The 23,017-nt window shown below is 37.4% G+C and overlaps 1 protein-coding gene across 1 annotated transcript in view; it reads left to right on the top strand.

Moving 5' to 3' along the window:
- LOC150085137 (Fanconi anemia group J protein homolog) overlaps positions 1-23,017 on the top strand; it is a 331,818-nt gene that overhangs the window by 277,722 nt on the left and 31,079 nt on the right. Inside the window, exons 20-22 of the mRNA XM_090373843.1 lie at positions 7,804-7,875; positions 11,403-11,529; positions 11,796-11,908. Of these exons, the coding sequence (XP_090229969.1) occupies positions 7,804-7,875; positions 11,403-11,529; positions 11,796-11,908 (312 nt within the window). The remainder of the gene's footprint in view (positions 1-7,803; positions 7,876-11,402; positions 11,530-11,795; positions 11,909-23,017) is intronic.

The raw sequence follows: 23,017 nt of genomic DNA, 5'->3' as shown, positions 1-23,017 counted from the left end.
TACGATGGACTGAGACAGTATTTAAATTCTATACAGTGGGACCAACTGATGATGTTACCAACAGCAAATTCAAAATGGGAAGCATTCGAAGAACTTATCTTGGAAGCTACTAGGCTTTACATACTAACTAAGAAATATTGTTCAAGGTTTAGGCCAAAATGGATGTCAGATGAACTAATGAGGCATATGTCAGAGAAGAAAAATGCATGGGATACTTACAAATTAACACATGACACAGAAGCCTATGATAGATACAAGTTGATATGCAACCAAGTTACAAAGGAGGTTAGGCAGGCAAAGGCAGATTACGAGAAATCCTTGGCAAGGGATGCAAAGAAAAACAGCAAAGAGTTCTTTACTTATGTTAACTCTAGAAGGAAGGGGATGAATCAGATTGGTCCACTTGATATTGATGGGTCAACTGTTGATGATCCTGCTCAGGTAGCTAACAAACTAAATGAATATTTTGCATCGACATTCACACATGAGGAGTTATTCAGCAAGGGGAATGCCAGAGGTGTATTCAACTCTAGCAGTAAGCTACAGAATCTTGAAATAACTGGGAGTAAAGTGGAGGAGAAACTGTTGAAGATAAACACAAGAAAGGCACCCGGGGTGGATGGGATCTATCCAGTTATATTAAAGGAGGCAGCAAAGGAAGTAAGCAAACCCTTAGCCATAATTATGAGAGCTTCCTTGGACTCAGGGGAGGTACCCATAGACTGGAAATGTTCAAATGTGACCCCAATTCACAAAGGAGGATCAAAGGCTGACACAAGTAATAATAGACCTGTGAGCTTAACTTCTGTTCCAGGAAAATTAATGGAGGCACTGGTTAAAGAAGCACTGCAGGATCATTTAGACAAGACTTCAGTTATAGCTCAGACACAGCATGGTTTTGTTAAGGGGAAGTCTTGCCTGACCAACTTGATTGGATATTATGATGCAGTCACAAAAGAACTGGATGCAGGGAATAACTTTGATATTATATACTTGGATCTTAGAAAGGCTTTTGATACTGTTGCACATGGAAAACTGCTACACAAATTGGAGCAGTGTGACATTGGAGGCAAATTGCTGCTATGGATAAAGGGGTGGTTGAGGGGGAAGAAGACAGAGAGTGGTAATCAATGGACACTGCTCATCATGGACTAATGTTATTAGTGGAGTCCCTCAGGGCTCAGTGTTGGGTCCATTATTGCTTTCTGTATTTATAAATGATATTGATGATGGTATATCAAGCTTAATGTCCAAGTTTGCAGATGATACAAAGGTTGGCAGGGTTGTCAAGGACACTACTGACACAATGCTGCTGCAACAGGATCTGGAAAGGTTGAGCAGATGGGCTGAGAGGTGGCAAATGAAGTTTAACATTGACAAATGTAAAGTACTGCACATGGGAAACAGCAACCCCAGAGCAATGTATCAACTCTGTGGTACTACACTGACAGTGGTAGAGAATGAAAGGGACTTGGGGGTGGTTGTGCAGGCAGATATGAAGTTCTCTGAGCAGTGCAGACGGGATCAAGAGTAGCTCATGGAGTATTGTCAATGATATACAGGAATTTTTCCAGCAGGGATAAGGAGGTGATTATTCCATTGTATAAGGCAATGGTCAGGCCACACCTAGAGTACTGTATACAGGTCTGGAGGCCTCATTTCAAGAAGGATGTAGAGCTGCTGGAACGAGTACAGAGAAGGGCAACAAGATTAGTGAATGGAACAAAGGGGTGCTCTTACGAAGAAAGGCTTAAGTTTTGCAAATTACAGTGTCTGGAGACTAGGCACCAGCGAGGTGATCTGATAGAGGTGTATAAAGCCTTGAATGGTTTAAGCATGCTCAATGCTGATGGGATTCTTCCTCTAGCTCAGAAAAATCACCTGAGAGGGCATAAATTCAAATTGAGGAAAGACAGATGTAGGATAGACGTGAGGAAATTTGCCTTTAGCCAGCGGGTGGTTGGTTGGTGGAACAGACTTCCATCCCTTGTGGTGGAGGTTGATAGCCTAAATAAGTTTAAGGCTCAGCTGGACAGATATTTGGAACGAACAGAGGGGTGAAGTGGAAGTGGGTTTTTTTTTTTTTTTTTTTTTTGGCTGATGCTGCATAAGCTTGCTGTCTTGCATCAGATGCCTCTACTAATGCTAATGCTAATGTCAGTCCCCTCTCTGGCTTCCATGATATATTCCACTCTCCTGGGTACAAACAATAGACTACAATCTTCTATTCCTCCTATAGAACAGTGACTAGTTTAACTATCTTGTGAGACATACTAGCCTTGTCCTCATCTGACATTCCAGTTTGTATTATGTGCCAACCATTCTAACTTTTGTACATTCATGTCCATTAACCATTTTCAAACAGCACTGGTTTTATGTTATGGAGCATTATCCCGTTGAAACAAACAAAAAACTACTACATTGTAGGGTACATGGAATTGTCTAAAATGTTAACTAGGCATTTGGCATTTGTATCCCACACAACCACCATGCCATGAGAAACATCCCCATACCATAAAACCACTTCTGAATTTTATTGATTGACACAATACACTCCAGCAGCAGGTGTGTACTAGGCATCTTCCATACCTGCCAATTTGATTGAGATATGGTGTACAGTATTCATCACTGTGTGGAACCAATTTCTACCGTTCTGTGGACCAGTTATGGCATTCATTGCACCATGCATTATCTGCTGACTGTGTTTGGTGAAGTTTGACTTGTGTACCATGACAAGAACAACTAACTTCTGTGATTCTTATACATGTTTGAGTCACTTGTTTTGTGTGTTGGATACTTTTTAGACGATATAGCATACTTAGAACTTTTATGGCACTTAAAACTTGATTAATAAAATGGATAAAGTTACTTGTTTGTCTGCATGCATATGTATATGTATATGCATGTCCAGATGATCATATGATCATTCTTGAGTTCTTTTAGGATGTTTTTTTTTTGTTTGTTTGTTTGTTTGTTCTTTCTTTCTGAACCTGAGGCTCTACACAATATATAGCACTGCAAAAGATATTAGCACGGTGATAAACATTTTTATTCGGATATCTATAGTATAGTTTGAACCATCCTAAATATTCTTCAAAATCCTAGTGACAGATCAATTACAATTTGCATCAACTCAAAATACCATGCATATATGCAGTCATCATGAACTTGCATAACTCAAGGGATACCTAAATTAAACTAAACTGCTTCAATCAGGAGGTGGCATAAGAAGTAAGCAAACCCTTAGCCATAATTATGAGAGCATCCTTGGACTCAGGGGAGATCCCCATGAACTGGAGATGTGCAATTGTATCCCCCCCCAGTTCACAAAGAGTGACACAAGTAATTACTGACCTGTTAGTTTAACATCTCTTCTGGGGAAAATAATGGAGTCACTGGTTAAAGAAGCGTTGCAGAATCATCAAGACAAGACTGCAGTTATGGTTCAGACACAGCATGCATTTGTTAATGGGAAGTTTTATCTGACCAATTTGATTGGATACTATAATGTGGTGACAAAGGAACTGGATGCAAAAAATAATTTTGATATCATATACTTGGATTTCAGGAAAGCTTTTGATACTATTGCACATGGAAGACTGCTGTACAAATTGGAGCTGTGTGGCATTAAGGGGAAGTTGCTACAATGGATGAAAGAGTGGTTGAATAGGAGACGACAGAGAGTGGTAATCAGTGGACACTGCTCTTTGTGGATTAATGTTATTAGTGGAGTCCCCGATGGTTCGGTGTTGGGCCCATTGTTGTTTTGTATATTTATCAATAATATTGATGAAGATATATTAGGCTTAATGGCCAAGTTTGCACATGATACAAATGTTGGCTGGGTTGTTATGACAGTAATGACAGTATGCTACTGCAACAGGATCTAGAAAAGCTGGGCAGTGGTAGAAACATATATGTTTCTACCCACTGCATATGGGTAGAAATGTACCAACTGTTTCTGTACTACATACAGGGTGGTAGAGAATGAATAAGAGCTGGAGGTAATTGTGCAGTCAGATATAAGTTTTCTGAGCAGTGCAGACAGGCTGCCAGAGCAAGTCATTGTGTTTGTCAATGATATACAGGAATTTTGCTAATAGGGATAAGTAGGTGATTATCTCCTTGTATAAGGCAATGGTTAGGCTGTGCCTTGAGTACTGCATACAGTTCTGGAGGCCTCATTTTAGGAAGGATATAGAGTTGCTAGAACAGGTACAAAGAAGGGCAACAAGATTGGTGAGGGGAACGAAGGGAATGCTCTTACAAAGAAAGGCTTAATTTCTGCAGATTGTGGCATGCGGAGACTAGGCACCTGCAAGGTGGTCTAATTGAGGTGTGTCATTTGATACACCTCAATTAGACTCAAATGAGGTGCTTTGAATCATTTGAGCTGGCTCACTGCTGATGGGATTCTTCCTCTTTCTGAGATTACGAACCTGAGGGGGCATAAATTCAAATTGAAGAAAGAGTTGTAGAATAGATGTACGGAAATTTGCCTTTAGCCAGTGAGTAGTTGATTGCTGAAAGAAACTTCCATCTGTCTTTGTGGAAGTCGATAGCTTAAATAAATTCAAGGAAAAACTGGACAAACTTTTATAGTAAATGGATTTTTTTTTTTTTTTTTTTTTTGGCTGATGCTGTATAAGCTTGCTTTGTTGCATCATGCCTCTGCTAATGCTAATATGGACTAACCATTCATCCTGTAGCACTGGAATAAGAGATTGTAGAAAATGCAAATTGAACTATATGAAGTATTTATTTAGTAACTTTGTGTTGAATGGGTTACAGACAGACAACTAGCTTTCAACAACACAGCTATTTAACCAAGATGGCTTTTCTGGATTCCATTTTAAATACTGTCATCAGTGTTCGCGACCAGAATTTGTTGTATACTATACATCTAGAAAATAACTGAGATCTACTTGAACACTCTTGCTCCTCCAGTAGTCAACTTAAGCAGTGGAATCTGAAATTACTGTTTAAATTTCAGATCAACTCTTGCTACTTTGGTTCAGTTCTGCCATATCTCCATTAAAGCCTCAATGGGATGATCTGGCATATTCAAGGAGAGTATCAACTTGGAAGCCATTCCTGCAATAGGAGCGCCTCCGTAGCCAGGTGGGAAGGAGCAGCAGTGCGTAGCACACGTTTCTTGATTAGACCGGGGTTCGAGCCCGTCACCACCAAATACGGAGCATGCGGAAAGGTCAGGGAATGACCACCGCACCGGAGCAATATGGCCTTAGTTGCTAATGCTCCTAAAAAACCAAATAACAACAACATTCCTGCAATAAGTTTCTCAACAAAAACACCTCCAAAGCAAAAGCAGTTGCTATCAAAAATTAACATTTTCCATAAAGATCATTCATCCATATCACATGTGCAGACAAAAGAATTACTGGTCTTATCATCAGTTAATAAGATTATATCAGCATATTATTGAAACTTCTCTAAGACAGTGCCATCTGCTGCCGGAGCAGTAGAGAACTTGCATTGTTGAAAGAGAATAAAACCAACTTCTTTGTGAATATAAAATAGATGTGATCTTTCAAAGTCCTCAGTGTAAACAGTTCAGAAGCTTCTAATTGTTCCATGAATATTAATTTTATTTAATAATTATATGATTTAATTTAATCATGCCTTTAAAGGAGTTGTTTCCTTCATGGTGTGGGTTTATCCATTAGAAATTGACTTACATGCACTATGATAAATATATATGTATTGCAGTGCAATAGTGCATTCAAATTAATTTCTGAAAAAGTGTACAAAGTCGGCCACGCTGCAATATTGACAGTAAATAGATTTTTTTAAATTTAATTTTATTTTGTTATATATACGTTTTTTGCTTTCATGGCATACATAGCCAAGTTGGTGACCTCAATTCGTTTCTAGTTGTTCTGTATGCATAATTTCTGATCTCTCAGGCCTGATAACAAGATTCAAAACTAAATTCTGAAACATTGTCTTAGTTTAATAGTTGAATTGTGGAAAGTTGGTTGGTTGGTTGATTGTTTGTTGATTGTTTTTTTAAAATTACTATACATTCAGTTTCTGCTGCATGCCTTTTCTATGGGTACTGTTATTCCAAATTGGCATTTGTAATTCCAGAGTATGAACAGAATATTTAATTTCCTGAAAATTACAATTTACAGAAATTCAATTCTAATGTGAATAAGCGTTGTGTCCTCTGTTATCTCATCTTAAACCCATACAAGGTGCTAAAGTACTATAGATTTGTATAACCTTCATGTTTGGGATTATCATAAAAAAAAAATAAATAAATACAAATACTTCATGTGGTTCGATGTGTGTTTTCTTTACTCTTATTTGTAGTGAACATCCATTTATCATCTTTTTCTTATTGTAATAATATGAACTATTTTTTTGTGATTCTGCGTACTGTCTCAAAATGTGGTTAAGGAATTTGATCCATGGCTTAATATCACTCCTTAGACAATATAATTTGAAAGCAGTAATTTTTTTTTTTATCTTCCTTTGGAATCCTCAGCTATCACTACACACACAGAGTTCAGAATCACTTATGTAGAACTTATTTCATTGCTGTAATAATTAAACAATGTCATTAAAGATTGAAAATTTCTACAGGATTCAGTAAACAATTAAATAAAATATTTCATATATAAAGACAGTTCTTTAGCTGTTAATTGCAAATTCTCTTAACTAAAGATTTATTTATAATAGTCCATCATATTTACGACACTCAGGATTACATTTTATTAGACTAATAATTTTTCTCTTTTGTGGACCTCATTATTCAAGTAGATTGATAGCCTTTGAAAAAACATTTTAGTTGGTGAAATAGTTTTACATTTTTTACATAAATAATTATTTTAAATAGTATGAACCAGAGCTGTAAAGCTCAATACATTCTACATTGATATCAATATTTGTAAAATAATAAGAGAAGTTTACCTCAGTATAGTACGTAGAACACTTCCGTATGATATTCTCCAGAAATTAAAATGAAAAAATCAAAAATCTTACATTAGAGTAACAAATAATTAAAAATCAATTTAATGCAATTAAAAATAAGAAAATTAATTAAAAGAATTTAACGAAAAAATTGCAAAATGATTTTTCTTTAAATTCTTTTAATTAATTTTCTTATTTTTAATTGCGTTAAATTGATTTTTAATTATTTGTTACTCTAATGTAAGATTTTCGATTTTTATCATTTTAATTTCTGGAGAATATCATACGGAAGTGTTCTACGTACTATATTGAGGTAAACTTCTCTTATTATTATATATAATAATTAAAGTTATTTAAAGTAAATATACTGAATGTAAAATATCTGAAAATTAATAAATAAAAGCAGTCTACTAAATTTTAATAGTATGAGCCAGAGCTATAATGCTCAATACATTGTACATTGATATTAATATTTGTAAAAGAATAAGAGAAGTTTATCTCAGTATGATACGTAGAACACTTCCGTATGATACTCTCCAGAAATTAAAATGAAAACGTTTAAAAAATCAAAAATCTTACACTACAGTAAGAAATAATTAACAATAATTAAAAATCAAATTAACGCAATTGAAAAACAATTTAATGCAATTAAAAATTAAATTGTTTTTCAATTGCGTTAATTTGATTTTTAATTATTGTTAATTATTTCTTACTGTAGTGTAAGATTTTCAATTTTTTAATTGTTTTTGTTTTAATTCCTGGAGAATATCATGCGGAAGTGTTCTGTGTATCATATCGAGGTAAGCTTTTCTTATTCTTTTACAAAAATTACTAAATTTTAATGTGTTTTTTTTTTTTAAATTATAGATTATACCATACGGTGTCCTGTGTTTTTTTCCTTCTTACAGTATGTTGGAAAAGCTGGTACAGCGATGGCGAGTGAGTAAATTTTTTTTTTTTTTTTCGTAGGTATATCTAAAATCAAGATATAAAGCGTAAATATGTAGAGGATATTCTGTGTTATACCTACTTAAATGCCTAGTAACAGAACTAAATAAATACAGCAGATAAATAAATGTTCATAAATGCTTCTACTTTATAAATGACTTGATTCTATGGCACTTAAGATGCAAGATATGTTTAACCTTCTGATTTCTGTCAATATACAACAAATAATTTGTAATTTGGGGAGTACAATGTGTACAGAAAGGATAGACGGTAGGAAGAGAGGAGGGGTTATGCTGTTAGTTAAGAAACATAAAAATCTCAGGAAGTGCATCCAGTTGACACGGGTGGATAGTGTAATGTTGAGTCTATTTGATGTGACATAAACATTGGGAAAGGGAAAATGAGAGTAGGAGTATGTTATAGGCCTAATGACTCGGATGACTACAATGAAAGTTGTGCAGAGAAATGGAATGAGCCAGTAAATCAGAATGTCTTGTAATGGGGGATTTTAACTTTCCAGATATTGACTGGAACTTGTGGGTTGGTCACCCACACACTAGCAAGACTTGTGGATTTATTGGAGGATTGTTTTCTACAACAACATGTTCGAGGGGCAACCAGAGGGACTAATACCCTTAATCTGATTATCAGCAGTGATTATTCATGCATTAAGAATTTACAGATAAAGGAACCACTAAGGTGACAGTGATCACAGTGTACTGATGTGGGATTTACTTAAAGATGTAACTACCATCAAGGGTAAAGGGAAGGGCTTTTGTTTTCGTAAAGGTGACTACAGGGCTCTCAGACAGTTTTTAAATTCTGTACAGTGGGATCAACTGACGATGTCACCAACATTGAATTCTGAATGGGAAGGCTTCGGGGACTTAATTTTGGAGGCTACTAGGCTTTTCATTACAATTAAGAAATACTGTTCAAGGTTTAGGCCTAAATGGATGTCAGATGAACTAATGAAGATCATGGCAGAGAAGAAAAATGTAATGGATGCATATAAAGAATCAAGTGACACAGAAGCCTCTGGCAGATATAAGCTAGTCTGTAATCAAGTAACAAAGGAGGTTAGGCAGGCAAAGGCAGATTACGAGAAATCCTTGGCAAAGGATGCAAAGAAAAACAGCAAAGAGTCCTTTACTTATGTAAACTCTAGAAGGAAAGAGATGAATCAGATTGTTCCACTTAATATAGATGGGTTGACTATTGATGATCATCCTCAGGCAGCTGATAAACTGAATGAGTATTTTGCATCTACATTCACACATGAGGAGTTATTCAATGAGGGGAATGCCAGAAGTTTATCAAACTAACAGGGATCTAAGTGATTTTGTAATAACTGAGAGGAAAGTGGAGGAGAAATTGTTGAAGTTAAACATAAGGAAGGCATCTGGGGTGGATGGGATCTATCCAGTTATATTAAAGGAGGCAGCAAAGGAAGTAAGCAAATCCTTAGCCATAATTATGAGAGCTTTCTTGGAATTAGGGAAGGTCCCCATGGACTGGAGGTGTGCAAATGTATCACCAATTCACAAAGGGGATTCAAAAGGTTCACAAGTAACTATAGATGCATTAGTTTAACTTGTGTTCTGGGGAAAGTAATGGAATCACTGGTTAAAGAAGCATTGCAGGATCAGCTAGACAAGACTGCAGTAATAGTTAAGACAGCATGGGTTTGTTAAAGGGGGGTCTTGTCTGACAAATTTGTTTGGATACTACGTTTGGTCACAAAGGAACTGAATGTCAAAAATAATTTTGATATCATATACTTGAATTTTAGGAAAGCTTTTGATACTGTTGCACATGGAAGGTTACTGTACAAATTGGAGCAGTATGGTATTAAAGGCAAGTTGCTACAATGGATAAAAGGATAGTTGAGTGGGAGAATACAGAGAGTGGTAATCAATGGACACTGCTCTTCGTGGACAAATGTTATTAGTGGAATTCCCCAGAGTTTGGTGTTGGACCCATTGTTGTTTTGTATATTTATCAATGACATTGATGAAGGTATATCAGGTTTAATGTCCAAGTTTGGAGATGATACAAAGGTTGGCAGGGTTGTTAACGACAGTAAAGACAGTATGCTACTCCAACTTGTTCTAGATAAAGTGGGCAAATGGGCTGAAAAGTGGCAACTGAAGTTTAATGTTGACAAATGCAAAGTACTGAATATGGGTAGCAATAACTGAGAGAAACATACCAACTGTGTGGTACCACACTCAGGGAAGTGGAAAGTGAAAAAATACCTGGGGATAATTGTTCAGTCAAATATGAAGTTTGCTGAGCAGTGCAGAGGGACTTCCAAGACAGGTCATGGAGTCTTGTCAATGATATATAGGAATTTTGCTAGCAGAGACAGGGAGGTGATTATCCCGTTATACAAGGCAATGGTCAGGCCAAACCTAGAGTACTGTGTACAGGTCTGGATGCCTCATTTTAGGAAGGATGTAGAGTTGCTAGAACGGGTACAAAGAAGGGCAACAAGATTGGTGAGGGGACAGAGGGCTACTCTTACAAGAAAGGCTTAGTTTCTGCTAATTGCAGCACCTGGAGAGTAGGCACTTGCAAGGTGATCTGATTGAATGGGTTAATCAAGCTGAATGCTGATGGGATTCTTTCTCTTGCTCAGATTAAGAACCTGAGGGGGCACAGATTTAAATTAAGGAAAAACAGTTGTAGAATAGATGTGCAGAAATTTGCCTTTAGCCAGTGGATAGTTGATTGGTGGAACAGACTTCCATGTTTTGTTGTGGAAGTTGATAGCCTAAATAAATTTACGGCTGAGCTGGACAGGCATTTGGAACGAATGGAGGGGTAAAATGGGAGGTTTTTTTTTTTTTTTTTTTTTTGCTGATGATGCATAGACTTGCTTTCTTGCATCGTATGCCTCTACTAATGATAGCTTAAATAAATTTAAGGCTGAACCAGACAAACATTTTGAATGGGTGAAATGGGAAGGGTTTTTTTTTTTTTTTTTGGCTGATGCTGTATAAGCTTTCTTTCTTGCATCATATGCCTCAACTAATACTAATGCTAAGTTTGAAATAATATTATCTAACCTTTCAAAGGGAACTAATGTTTTGGTTTTCATTTGTTCAAAAATAAACATTATCATCACAGCACCTACGTATGGTTTATGCAAAAATCAATATTACCCATTATTTATTATCCAAAAATTCAAAAATGTATGGAGGACAGCAATTTTATTATCTGTGAAATATTTCAACACACAGTGAGATAATTTGAAAATTGTTCATCTCTACATTGAGTTTCCATCTTTGAGGTTGATTTGCTGATTTTTGACCATCCATTACTGGAGTGACCAAAGTATTCTCAAAGACTGAAATTGAAAACAAAATGCATAAAATTTTGTTTGAAAATATAGAGTTTTATTATATTAACTTTGATTTGTAAACTTTATAAAGCTTTTAAAATTAAAAGTGAATGATTACCTAGTTGAAATCATATGTAGATCAATTAAATGCAATATTTTTTTCTTTTTTAAGGTAACCAGACTCTTCAATGAGCTCGCAGAACAGAAAGTTGTTTTGAGTGAACCACGTAGTGCAGATAGAAATTTTGAATCAGTGTTGATGGACTTCTATGAAGCTGTTGAAAGTTGGGAAGACCATGGTACAAAAATACTCCTAATGACAGCATTTATATAATTTATAACATGAAAACCATGATTTTCATTAGCTTGTATTGTCACTGCATATATTTAATGTCTATTAACTTATATGATAACATTGTACTTAATAACAGTTACAAAATTAGGATTCCTATCATAATTGCAGTATGAATTTTTAATGGTTATCACTTTGATTATACTTTCTTTTTTTATTGTGAACTGTATGTAAGAAACCTTTACAATGTTGCTTGTTTGTTCTCTTTACTAGTGGAATCCACAGAAGAAATTAATAAGAATGGTGCCTTACTTCTAGCAGTATATAGAGGAAAAATCAGTGAGGGCTTGGATTTTGCTGACAATAATGCACGGGCAGTCATTACTGTAAACAAATAATTTTATTTAAATAATTACAATTAAATACTGTAAAAGAAAATATTTTTCCTTTTATCAGCTAAAAATTAGATGATTTTCATAATCGATTCTTTATAAGATTCATCTTATAAGGATTCTTCATAAGGTGAAAAGTTTTGGTGAAAATTCAGTTTTTGATGCGTGAATTTGAGTGTCTGAAGGGAACAGCCGATGTCCTCTAAGTAATTCAGACAGCACCCAGCAGGATGACTAAAGATTGAAGGTAATGGAGCTATTATTAGTGACTGTTGTCACTAAATAAGTGGAATAGAGCCATGGTATGTCTGCCAGAGGCAAAAGTAAGTGACATGAAGAAGAGTTATCACCTTTTAAGGGTACCATAATGATGCTAAGTAGGCAATCTGAAAAAGGATTTACTTGGAAGTGGTTGATACACATTGGTAGGAGTATGTGATAAGATTGGATACACATTGGTAGGAGTATGTGATAAGAGCCTTTTGCAAACAATTTGGCCAAGATAGTAAAAGTTGGTGCTAATGATATTAAGCAAAGACAATCTAAGAAAAGGATTTACTTGAAAATGCCTTGAAAATGGAATTTTGCCTTCATATCAGTAGAAGTGTGTGATAAGAGAGCCTTTGTGATTCAGTTTGGGCCTGGAGAGATGTGCAGACTTCATGGAGTAGAATTTTTCTCAACATGGTTAATACTTCTTAACAGGAGGAATTATTTTTACAGGGATTGGATACACTTAAACTAAAAAGTTGCAAGAATGTTTATTTATGCTGTCAATGAAATATCAAATGGTTTCAATAAAGTGTTAGTTTGGGGAGGAAGGATAGTAATAGATTTATGGCACCCATAAGCAGAGGCAAAATTGATTGCCATGAATCTGTTAACCAAATGCACATGCATTTGCTTACACACTAATGCTAGAATCATAGTAAATGAATTTGATAAATTTGAAGTACTGGGTGGTTATAAAATAAGTTTCCCTATTCAGGAGACCCTAGTGTCAAAACAGTTAGAGTTAGCACTGTAAAAATCGGTGGGTATGTCATTTAGGGTATGGAGAAGCGATTTATAGAAGAAAAAAATTAGTTCAACTTTCTGCCACCAGGGGAAAGCGGCACTGCACGTATGTAAAAGTTGTCATTTACTTCAAGTCCACTTCATCTGCTTAATCAAATGACATCCTGTTAGATAAAAGCAGAAAAAAGGCCTACAAAAAAGGAATGTGCTCTTTTAGTAAAACTGTTCTACCAGAATAATAGTAACACTAATGCAGCACTACATGAATATTGGAAACTTAAAAATTTGAAGCGACTGGGGAGTTAGGTGTAATTCCAGCCAGGGGAATACCAAGTATCGGAGCGGAGATAGTGGATGAAGTGGTCATTGCAATTGTCTCCAAGTCAGAATGCGCCAGAGGTGGGTCAAGAGACTTGAACCTTCCTTGGTCTACTGTACATAAAGTGCTTCAAATAATTTTATGCTGGTTCCCATACAAGATTCACCTAGTGCAAGAACTAAACTCTTGTGATCAGCAACAACGAATAGCTTTTCTCTACAATTTCTGGCTCGTATGGAACTTGGAGATACATGGGCTCGAATAACCTTGTGTTCTGATGAGGCACATTTCACTCTTCATGCAGCTGTAAATGCACAAAACTGCCGAATATGGGGAACTTCTTGTCCATCTGCTGTGCATGAAAGACCACTACAAAGTCCATACGTTACAGTATGGTGTGGATTCACAGCAGAGTTTATAATTGGACCATTTTTCTTTGAAGAGTCTACTTCTCATCCCCCCCCCCCCCCCCGTAAGGTGTACGGTAACTAGTGCACGGTACTGTGCTCTTCTAAGAGATCACATTATTCCCACACTGCAAGAAAGGCAATGCTTGGAGACCGTAGTGTTTATGCAAGATGGTTCCCTTCTGCACGTTGGTCGACAAGTGAAGGAACTGCTCCATTCAATGTTCGGAAATCATTTCTAGAGACTTTCCACAGTTCTAGCCAACCTGATCACCAGATCTCAATTCCTGTGATTTCCAGCTGTGGGGATACCTGAAAGACAGAGTTTATCGTGGCAGCATACAGACACTCACATAGGAAATCACATAGAACAATATCTGTAGATTTCTAAGTTCTGATATTAAAATCTAATCGTAAGTTAAGTATTCCATCTCATGTTTACAATGCCAATTTCTCCCCTGGTGACAGAATTATTATTATTTTTTTTTTTTCCTTCTGCAAATCGCTTCCCCATACCCTAAATGACATACTTACTGATTTTCACAGCACTATCTCTAACCGTTTTGACACTAGAGTCTCTTAAATAAGGAAACTTATTTTATAACTACCTGGTATTTGTTAACTCATCAAATGCCAACATTATGAGGAATATCAGAAACAAGGTGCCCTACTGAAGATGGGGGGGGGCAATTCTCACATCAGCTGTCCATCTCCTATGGTTTGACTAGTTCTTCCTTGAATTTATTCAAACTACCCACTACCACAACAGATGGAAGTTAGTTCCAACAAACAACCACCCTCTAACTGAAGGCAAATTAGTGCATATCTATCCTATACCCATACTGGCTGAATTTGAATTTATGCCCTCTCATGTATCAGTTTGAGCAAGAGGAAGAATGTCATCAGCACTAAGCTTGCTGAATCTGTTCAAAGCCTTAAACACTTCAATCAAATCACCTCGCAAGTGCCTATTACCCAGATGCTGTAATAAGCAGGATTTTCTTATTAAGAGCACCGGTTTGCTCCCCCCTCATCAATCTCATTGCTCTTATTATTGTCAATTGCTTATTACAATCAAAAATAAAAATCCAAAACCATTTAGAATTATAATGTACATAAGTTCTGCTGCTTTATGTACTCATACTGCCATTTTATTTATTTATTTTTTTTTTTTTTTTTCAGTTAGAAGAAATATGCCTTTCAGAAAATCTAAAAGTGTGTATAAGTCAAACAATTGCTGATTATTTACAACCTTGACCACACCAAATAATGTTTTAGATTTAAAGAAAGTTTGGAAAATTTCCATGATGATGTAAGAACTAGTCATCTAATATCCACAAGACAGATTGGTTTCATTAAGATAGATGATCACCTGCAAGAATAATGACTAGAGAGCTAAATTTAGATAACTAAACAGAAAATCTGAGCATTAGGAAATTTCTGCAAAGATTATGTTGTGCATTTTGAGAAGAGAGATGGAGAGGTAATCAAATTTCTGAAAGTCAAAATGCAAAAAAAATTAATATGCTAATGGTCAAAATCAAAATGCTAAGTTACGTTGTTGATATAAAATGAATTATAAATTTTCTAACAGTTTTTTTTTTATCCATGTAGAACATACACTGAGTTGGCTGGGTAAATGGTTCTGTATTATGGGCAAAAGTTAGCCCTCGTGGAGTCACCTTTTGCCCATCGTATACCCTGTACACATATTGGCTTGTCCTCCATAAGTTGCTGGTTGTCCTGTAGTAGTGCTACCCATGCATTGCACAATGTTTCCAGTAATGCCTGCACTTTGTCAGGTGAATGGTCATAGCAATGAGTTGGTATGACCATTCAGAGATCTGAGTTTCAACTCATCAGAGATCTGATGAGTTGGGTGGCCATGGAAGAATAGAGAATTCATTGTTGTGTTCCTGAAAGCAGTTAGCATCCTTCAAGGCCTTGGGGTATGATATGTTGTCTTGTTGATAGACAGCGGAGTTATCTGGATATGCTGTCACCATAAAGGAGTGTACACTTACTCAGAAGTTCAAGAGATATTTTGAAAAATGGCAGTATAGCTTCCCACTGGGAGTTTCTGTAATCCTCTTAACAGTGATCGCTTGCCATCCCATCACCTATCCTATCCATGAAACAGTGGTGACAGTGTGGAATATGGATCTGCTACATGCTGCCCACCGAACAACAACTTGTATCAGTTTCTGGCTGTTGTTACCATGCTGCTCAGTTTATGACATCTGATGTTCTCTGAGATTTGTGGACCTGCTGCCCTGAAACTAGACTCCTGAACTGCAGGTGGTTGATAGCCTTTGGTTGGCCAACGGCAGTAGCTGTTTTTGTGGTTAGTAATGAAACCTAACAGATTAGGTGTGTTCCTGGAGGTTGATTCCCATGGAGGATGCATGATGACTTCATTAGTAGCAGATGTCAGTTAGTACAGGACCCATTGTTACCAGGCAGTGATTGCTCCTTTGTTCTTACAGTGTCTTTGCAGTGGGTACACGCTCCCACTTACTGATTGGATTTTATAATTTGCCCAATGTGGATTTTAATCACAACAGAGGGTGTAAGGCAGAATTCCTCAGATATTTCTTCATACTCAAAACAAGAAAAGTGACTGTCGAAAGACTTATACCAATGATAACTGAAGGTTAACTAGGGTACCTGTTGATGCATAATTGAGTTATGCATCCACAGTGCTAGAGTTAAGCCACTGTTGATGTTGCTTAACTCTAGCACTGTGAGTTGAGACCTAACTATGTATTATGGTAATTTAAACTACCACCACCACCAGTTTTGTTTGTCTTCCTTATTTCCTTGTTATCAGTTAACCCCTCTCCTCTTTTGTCTCTTTGAAGACATTTCCAACAGTTTCAGTTTAAAAATAAGATAAATAAAGAAAATACTGAAACATGTATACTGATATATTATGAGTTTTTGTTATTTTATATAGGCCTATTCAATAATTTTCACGATATCAGAAAATTTAACTGAATACAAACTTAAATTTATATTATTGTTAAAACATGACACTATGTCTACATTAGGAACAGTATTCTGCTGGACCACTTCCTTCAATCCAAGTGACCACTGCTGGTTGGGCTACCATGCTTTTGACTCACAGAATGAAACAGTCACAAATTCACTACACACACACACACACACACACACACACACACACACACACACACACACACACACACACACACACATTCTAACAGTTTTTTTTTTTTTTTTTTTTTTATCCATGTAGAACATACACTGAGTTGGCTGGGTAAATGGTTCTGTATTATGGGCAAAGGTTAGCCCTCGTGGAGTCATCGTTTGCACATCATATAGCCTGTACACGTATTGGCTTGTCTGATGAGTTGGGTGACCATGGAAGAATAGAGAATTCATTGTTGTGTTCCTGAAAGCTGTTAGCATCCTTCAAGGATGCTAACTGCTTAGAATTTACTGTTAACAGTAAATTCTAAGTGGGAAGCATTCAAGGAATTAATCGTGGATGCTACTAAAAGTTTCATACCTATTAAGAAATATTGTTCAAAGTTTAGGCCTAAATGATTATCAAATGAACTAATGAGACTCGTGACAGAGAAGAAAAATGCATAGGATGCATATAAATTATCAAGCGACTCAGAAGCCTATGGCAGTATAAGCTAGTCTGTAATCAGGTCACAAAGGAGGTTAGGCATTGAAGGCAGATTACGAGAAATTGTTGGCAAAAGATGCTAAGAAAAACAACAACGATTTCTTTACTTATATAAATTCTAAAAGGAAGGGGATGAATCTGATTGGTCCACTTGATATCGATGGTTCGACTGTTGATGATCCTGCTCAGATAGCAAACAAACTGAATGAGCATTTTGCATCTACATTCACACATGAGGAGTTAAGGTTTGAAAATGGCAGAAGGTTATCAAATTGTAGCAGGGTCCTTAATGGTTTTGTAATAACTGAGAGCAAAGTGGAGGAGAAATTGTTGAAGTTAAACATAAGAAAGGCACCTGGGATAGATGGAATCTATCCAGTTATATTAAAGGAGGCGGCAAAGCAACTAAGCAAACCCTTAGCCATAATTATGAGAGCATCCTTAGATTCAGGGGAGGTCCCCACGGACTGGAGATGTGCAAATGTATCCCCAATTCACAAAGGGGGATCGAAGGGTGACACGAGTAATTACAGACCAGTTAATTTAACTTCTGTTTCAGGTAAAATAATGGAGTCACTGGTTAAAGATGCATTGCAGGATCATCTAGACAAGACTGCAGCAATAATTCAGACAGCATGGGTTTGTTAAGGGAAAGTCTTGTCTGACAAATTTGCTAGGATATTATGATGCGGTTACAAAGAACTGGATGCAAAATATAATTTTGATATCATATATTTGGATTTCAGGAAAGCTTTTGACACTGTTGTACATGGAAGACTATTGTACAAATTGGAGCAGAATGATATTAAGGATAAAAGGATGGTTGAGTGGGAGAAGACAGAGAGTGGTAATTAATGGGTGCTGCTCTTCATGGACTAATGTTATTAGTGGAGTCCCACAGGGTTAGGTGTTGGGTCCTCTGTTGTTTTGTATATTTATCAATGATATTGATGAAGGTATATCAGGCTTAGTGTCGAAGTTTACAAATGATACAAAGGTTGGCAGGGTTGTTAATGGCAGTGTGCTACTGCAACAGGATCTAGATAATTTGGGCAGATGGGCTAAGAAGTGGCAACTGAAGTTTAACCTTGACAAATGCAAAGTACTGCATATGGGTAGAAGTAACCCCAGAGAAACGTACCAACTGTGTGGTACTACACTTAAGGTGGTAGAAAAGGAAAAAGACCTGGGAGTAATTGTGCAGTCAGATATGAAGTTTTCTGAGCAATGCAGACAGGCTGCCAGGGCAGGTCATGGGGTTTTGTCAATGATATATAAGAATTTTGCTAGCAGGGAGAAGGAGGTGATTGTCCTTCTGTATAAGGCAATGGTCAGGCCACGCCTGTTGCCTCCGTAGCCAGGTGGGAAGGAGCAGCGGTGCGTTAGCACATGGTTCTTGATTAGACCGGGGTTCGAGCCCGTCACCACCAAATACGGAGAATGCGGAAAGGTCAGGGAATGACCACCGCATATCCCGCATCAATATGGCCTTAGTTGCTAATGCTCCTTAAAAAAAAAACCAAATAACAAGGCCACGCCTTGAGTACTGTGTACAGGTCTGGAGGCCTCATTTTAGGAAGGATGTAGATTTACTTGAGCATCTACAGAGAACAACAAGATTTATGAGGAGAATGAAGGGATCCTCTTACCAAGAGAGGCTTAAGTTCTGCAAATTTCAGTGGCTGGAGACTAGGCACCTGCACGGTGATCTGATTGAGGTGTATAAGGCCTTGAATGGGTTGAGCGCGTTGAATTCTAATGGGAGATCCTTCCACTTGTTCAGATTACGAACTTAAGGAGGCATAAATCCAAATTAACAAAAGATAGATGTAGAATAGAAGACAGATGTAGAATAGATGGAAGTTGGTAGGTTAAATAAATTTAAGGAGGAACTGAACAGGCATTTGGAGGGAATGGTGTGTTTTTTTTTTTTTTTTTTGGCTGATGCTGCATAAGCTCATCATACACTTGCTTTCTTGCATCACATGCCACCACTACTACTACAACACACACCATTTCATTCACTTCACAACATCATTAGCAATGGGGCCCATACTTATGGAGCTTTTCTTCATTTCTGCATTCTACAATAAGATAGTGAAAGGGATTTTTTAATATAATAATCAAAAAATCAGATTTTCTTATCCTTCCATCCTTTCCTTTATCCAAGAGTCAGGACAACTCCCCAAGAGACGAAATTATAATACAGCTGCCTCACCACTTTTTTTTTTTTAATAAATACCTCTGCTGCTGCCCATCTTTTTGTAAAAATAGAAAACTATAAGAGATTTATAAAGTTGTAGCTTTGGGTTTTTTTTTTTTTTTTTTTTTTTTTTCAAGAAGGAGAACAGCAAATAATTAGCATTAGTAGAGGCATACGATGCAAGAAAGCAAGCTTATGCAGCATCAGCAATAAAAAATCTCCCATTTTATCCCTCTATTCATTTCAAATGCCTGTCCAGCTCAGTCTTAAATCTGTTTAGGCTATTAGCCTCCACAACAAAAGATGGAAGCCTGTTCCACCATTCAACTACCCACTGGCTAAAGGCGAATTTCCGCACATTTATTCTACAACTATCTTTCCTCAATTTGAAACTGTGCCCCTCGGGTTCTTAGTCTGAGCAAGAACAAGAATCCCATCAGCAGTCAGCTTGCTCAATCCATTCAAGGCCTTATACACCTCAATCAGATCACCTCGCAAGTGCCTACTATCCAGGTGCTGCAATTTGCAGAACTTAAGCCTTTCTTGGAAAAGTACCCCCGTTGTTGCCCTTCTTTGTACTTGTTCTAGCAGCAACTCTACATCCTCCCTAAAATGAGGCCCCCAGACCTGTACAGTACTCTAGGTGTGGCCTGACCATTGCCTTGTATAACGGGATTATCACCTCCCTGTCCCTGCTAGCTAAATTCCTATATATCATTGACAAAACTCCATGACCTGCCCTGGCAGCCTGTCTGCACTACTCAGCGAACTTCATATTTGGCTACACAATTACCCCCAGGTATTTTTCACTTTCCACTTCCCTGAGTATGGTACCACCCAGTTGGTACGTTTCTCTTCGTTTATTGCTACCCATATGCAGAGAACAGAGCAGAGCTAATAGCCCAGAACAGAGCTAATAGCACAGATTGGTCCCCTTCCCAGGGGAGAAGAACATCTCTTCATCATAGAAGAGCAAAATTATAAAGCTTTTACATCTTTCACACAGAAAGTTTTCGAAATGCGCAGAGCAATGCAAAGAATGGCAATTCAGCCCCCCCAGCAATTAAACAATAATCAATAGTAAAATTGCCCAAGTTTCCCACCACGCCCATATGATGACTTAAAAACTATTAGGATAGCAGTATTCTGCACCCTGACAGAAACCTGACATAACAAAACTCCCCATGACTACCATGCCATGTGTAGGAACCTGGGGCCTCAAACCAATGTAGGGGAGGGGGATGGGAATGCATGCAGAGAAAGTGAATGGGAATGAGCAGAAGAGCAAATGTAATTGGCCGAGAGAATACAAAGTTAAAAATAACTTACATTACCTTATATATACTGTACCAACAAACATTTACAAACCACATAAACACTATCACTGCATTCTCCCCTGGCCTGCAAAAAAAAAAAGAAAAAAAAAAAAAAAAAACCTTGCAGCTAGGCCTGCACCGCAACTGAAGAATAACAGTAAGTTGCGGTGCCCAGAGAGTGCAGTGCAGAAAGAAAGAGTCGAATAAATGAGATGAGAGCTAGAAGAATGAATAAAAGTGTAAGCGTGAGAGAAAAGAACACAAACCACAAATGCTAAGTTAAGTACACACTAACCCTAGTTTTAATTAGTATTTAAATTTACGCTACCCATCATTGCATCCCCTCCTGGTGTGTGAGAAAAAGATGAATGAGTTGAGTGAAAAAAAAAAAAAAAAAAAAATATATATATATATATATATATATATATATATATATATAAAAAATAAATAAATAAATAACAAAAAAGTATATAAAAAAAAAATTATTATAAAATAAGAAAAAAGTATAAAAAAAAAAAAAAAAAAAAAAAAAAAGAAGAATGCAAGTAGAGTGAGAATGCACAATGAAGTAAATGTGTGTGTCTTCCCCCCCCCCCCTCACCTGGTAGGTTCCCCACTGCCAGCTAACATATCCCACCCCCAGAGCGGGATGGGCAGCTGGACCTTCATACCGGACTCGACATTCCTTGGACATGACACCGACGAAGACATTCTGCAGCTTTGCTGCCAACACGCCATTGGCGATCCGAACTGGGTACTCTAACCTGGTTCCCTTTAAAACCCCATCCCCAGGCAGTGAATGGAGACGGATCTCTGTCTCCTCTCCTCCCTGCCTACTCCCCATATTTCGCCTGGTGGGGCTCGTCTCCACTGACCTCTTTAGGGATGCCTACTCTATCCATCCCTATTCTTCTATCTGTTTCCTCCCCAGTCTTCAATCTCCCCCCCTCTCTCTCACTAAATCGACCGAGTACTCACTGCCCCACTGCCGCCAAATTATAACCAACGTCTAAATTCTACCGGTTTTGTACAAATCTCTAAGATATCTAACACTATCAGCTTTTATCTAGCGTTACATGTCTAAATTTAATAACATCAAAATTTTGCCCGACCTATTTGGCCTTTAACACATCTCTTTAGTGTTCAACCCTAACCAGCGATTTCCTAACAGCAATCCCATTAAGCATTAATGTCAAATGCATAAACTTTTTTTTTTTTTTTTTTTTTAAATAGGCCCTAGCCACTGAAATCCCAGGAAACTAGGTGGCAGGACCTGCCAGAGCAAATTGTTGTGATACTGGATACACCCGGCTAGCCTCCACGTGGCAGGGTATGGGCAACGTCGGACCCCACTAGGGGCCTGGCGGCCAATAAGCCGGATAAACAATGGGCACAACATATCACACTGCACAGACACGACCCACACACTTTCAAGTCTCTGGCTTGACAGTGTACTGTCCTCGATACAGCGAAACACACGCGGAGATGGGAGAAATCCCAGGTGCCGTCTGACACGAACATACCTTATACCTTATACCCATATGCAGTACTTTGCATTTGTCAATGTTAAACTCCAGTTGCCACTTCTCAGCCCATTTTCCCAACTTATCTAGATCCAGTTGGAGTAGCATACTGTCATTACTGTCGTTAACAACCCTGCCAACCTTTGTATCATCTGCAAACTTGGACATTAAACCTCATATACCTTCATCAATATCATTGATAAATATACAAAACAACAATGGGTCCAACACCGAACCCTGGAGAACTCCACTAATAACATTTGGCCACGAAAAGCAGTGTCCATTGATTACCATTCTCTGTTGTCTCCCACTCAACCATCCCTTTATCCATTGTAGCAGCTTACCCTTGATGCCATACCTCTCCAATTTGTACAGTAGTCTTCCATGTGCAACAGTATCAAAAACTTTCCTGAAATCCAAGTATATGATATCAAAATTACTTTTGGAATTCAGTTCCTTTGTGACCACATCATAGTAAGCAATCAAATTGGTCAGACAACCTCCCTTTGACAAACCCATGCTGTGTCATAACTATTACTGCTGTCTTGTTTATATGATCCTGCAATGCTTCTTTAACCAGTGATTCCATTATTTCCCCGGAACACAAGTTAAACTTACAGGTCTGTAGCTACTTGTGTCACCTTTTGAATCTCCTTTGTGAAT

The sequence above is a fragment of the Mastigoproctus giganteus genome, chromosome 5, assembly GCF_048544385.1.
Source record: "Mastigoproctus giganteus isolate SK-2022 chromosome 5, ASM4854438v1, whole genome shotgun sequence".
NCBI lineage: Eukaryota > Metazoa > Arthropoda > Arachnida > Uropygi > Thelyphonidae > Mastigoproctus > Mastigoproctus giganteus.
The sequence above is the reverse complement of the archived record's forward strand: the minus strand, read 5'-3'. Positions and strand labels throughout refer to the sequence as shown.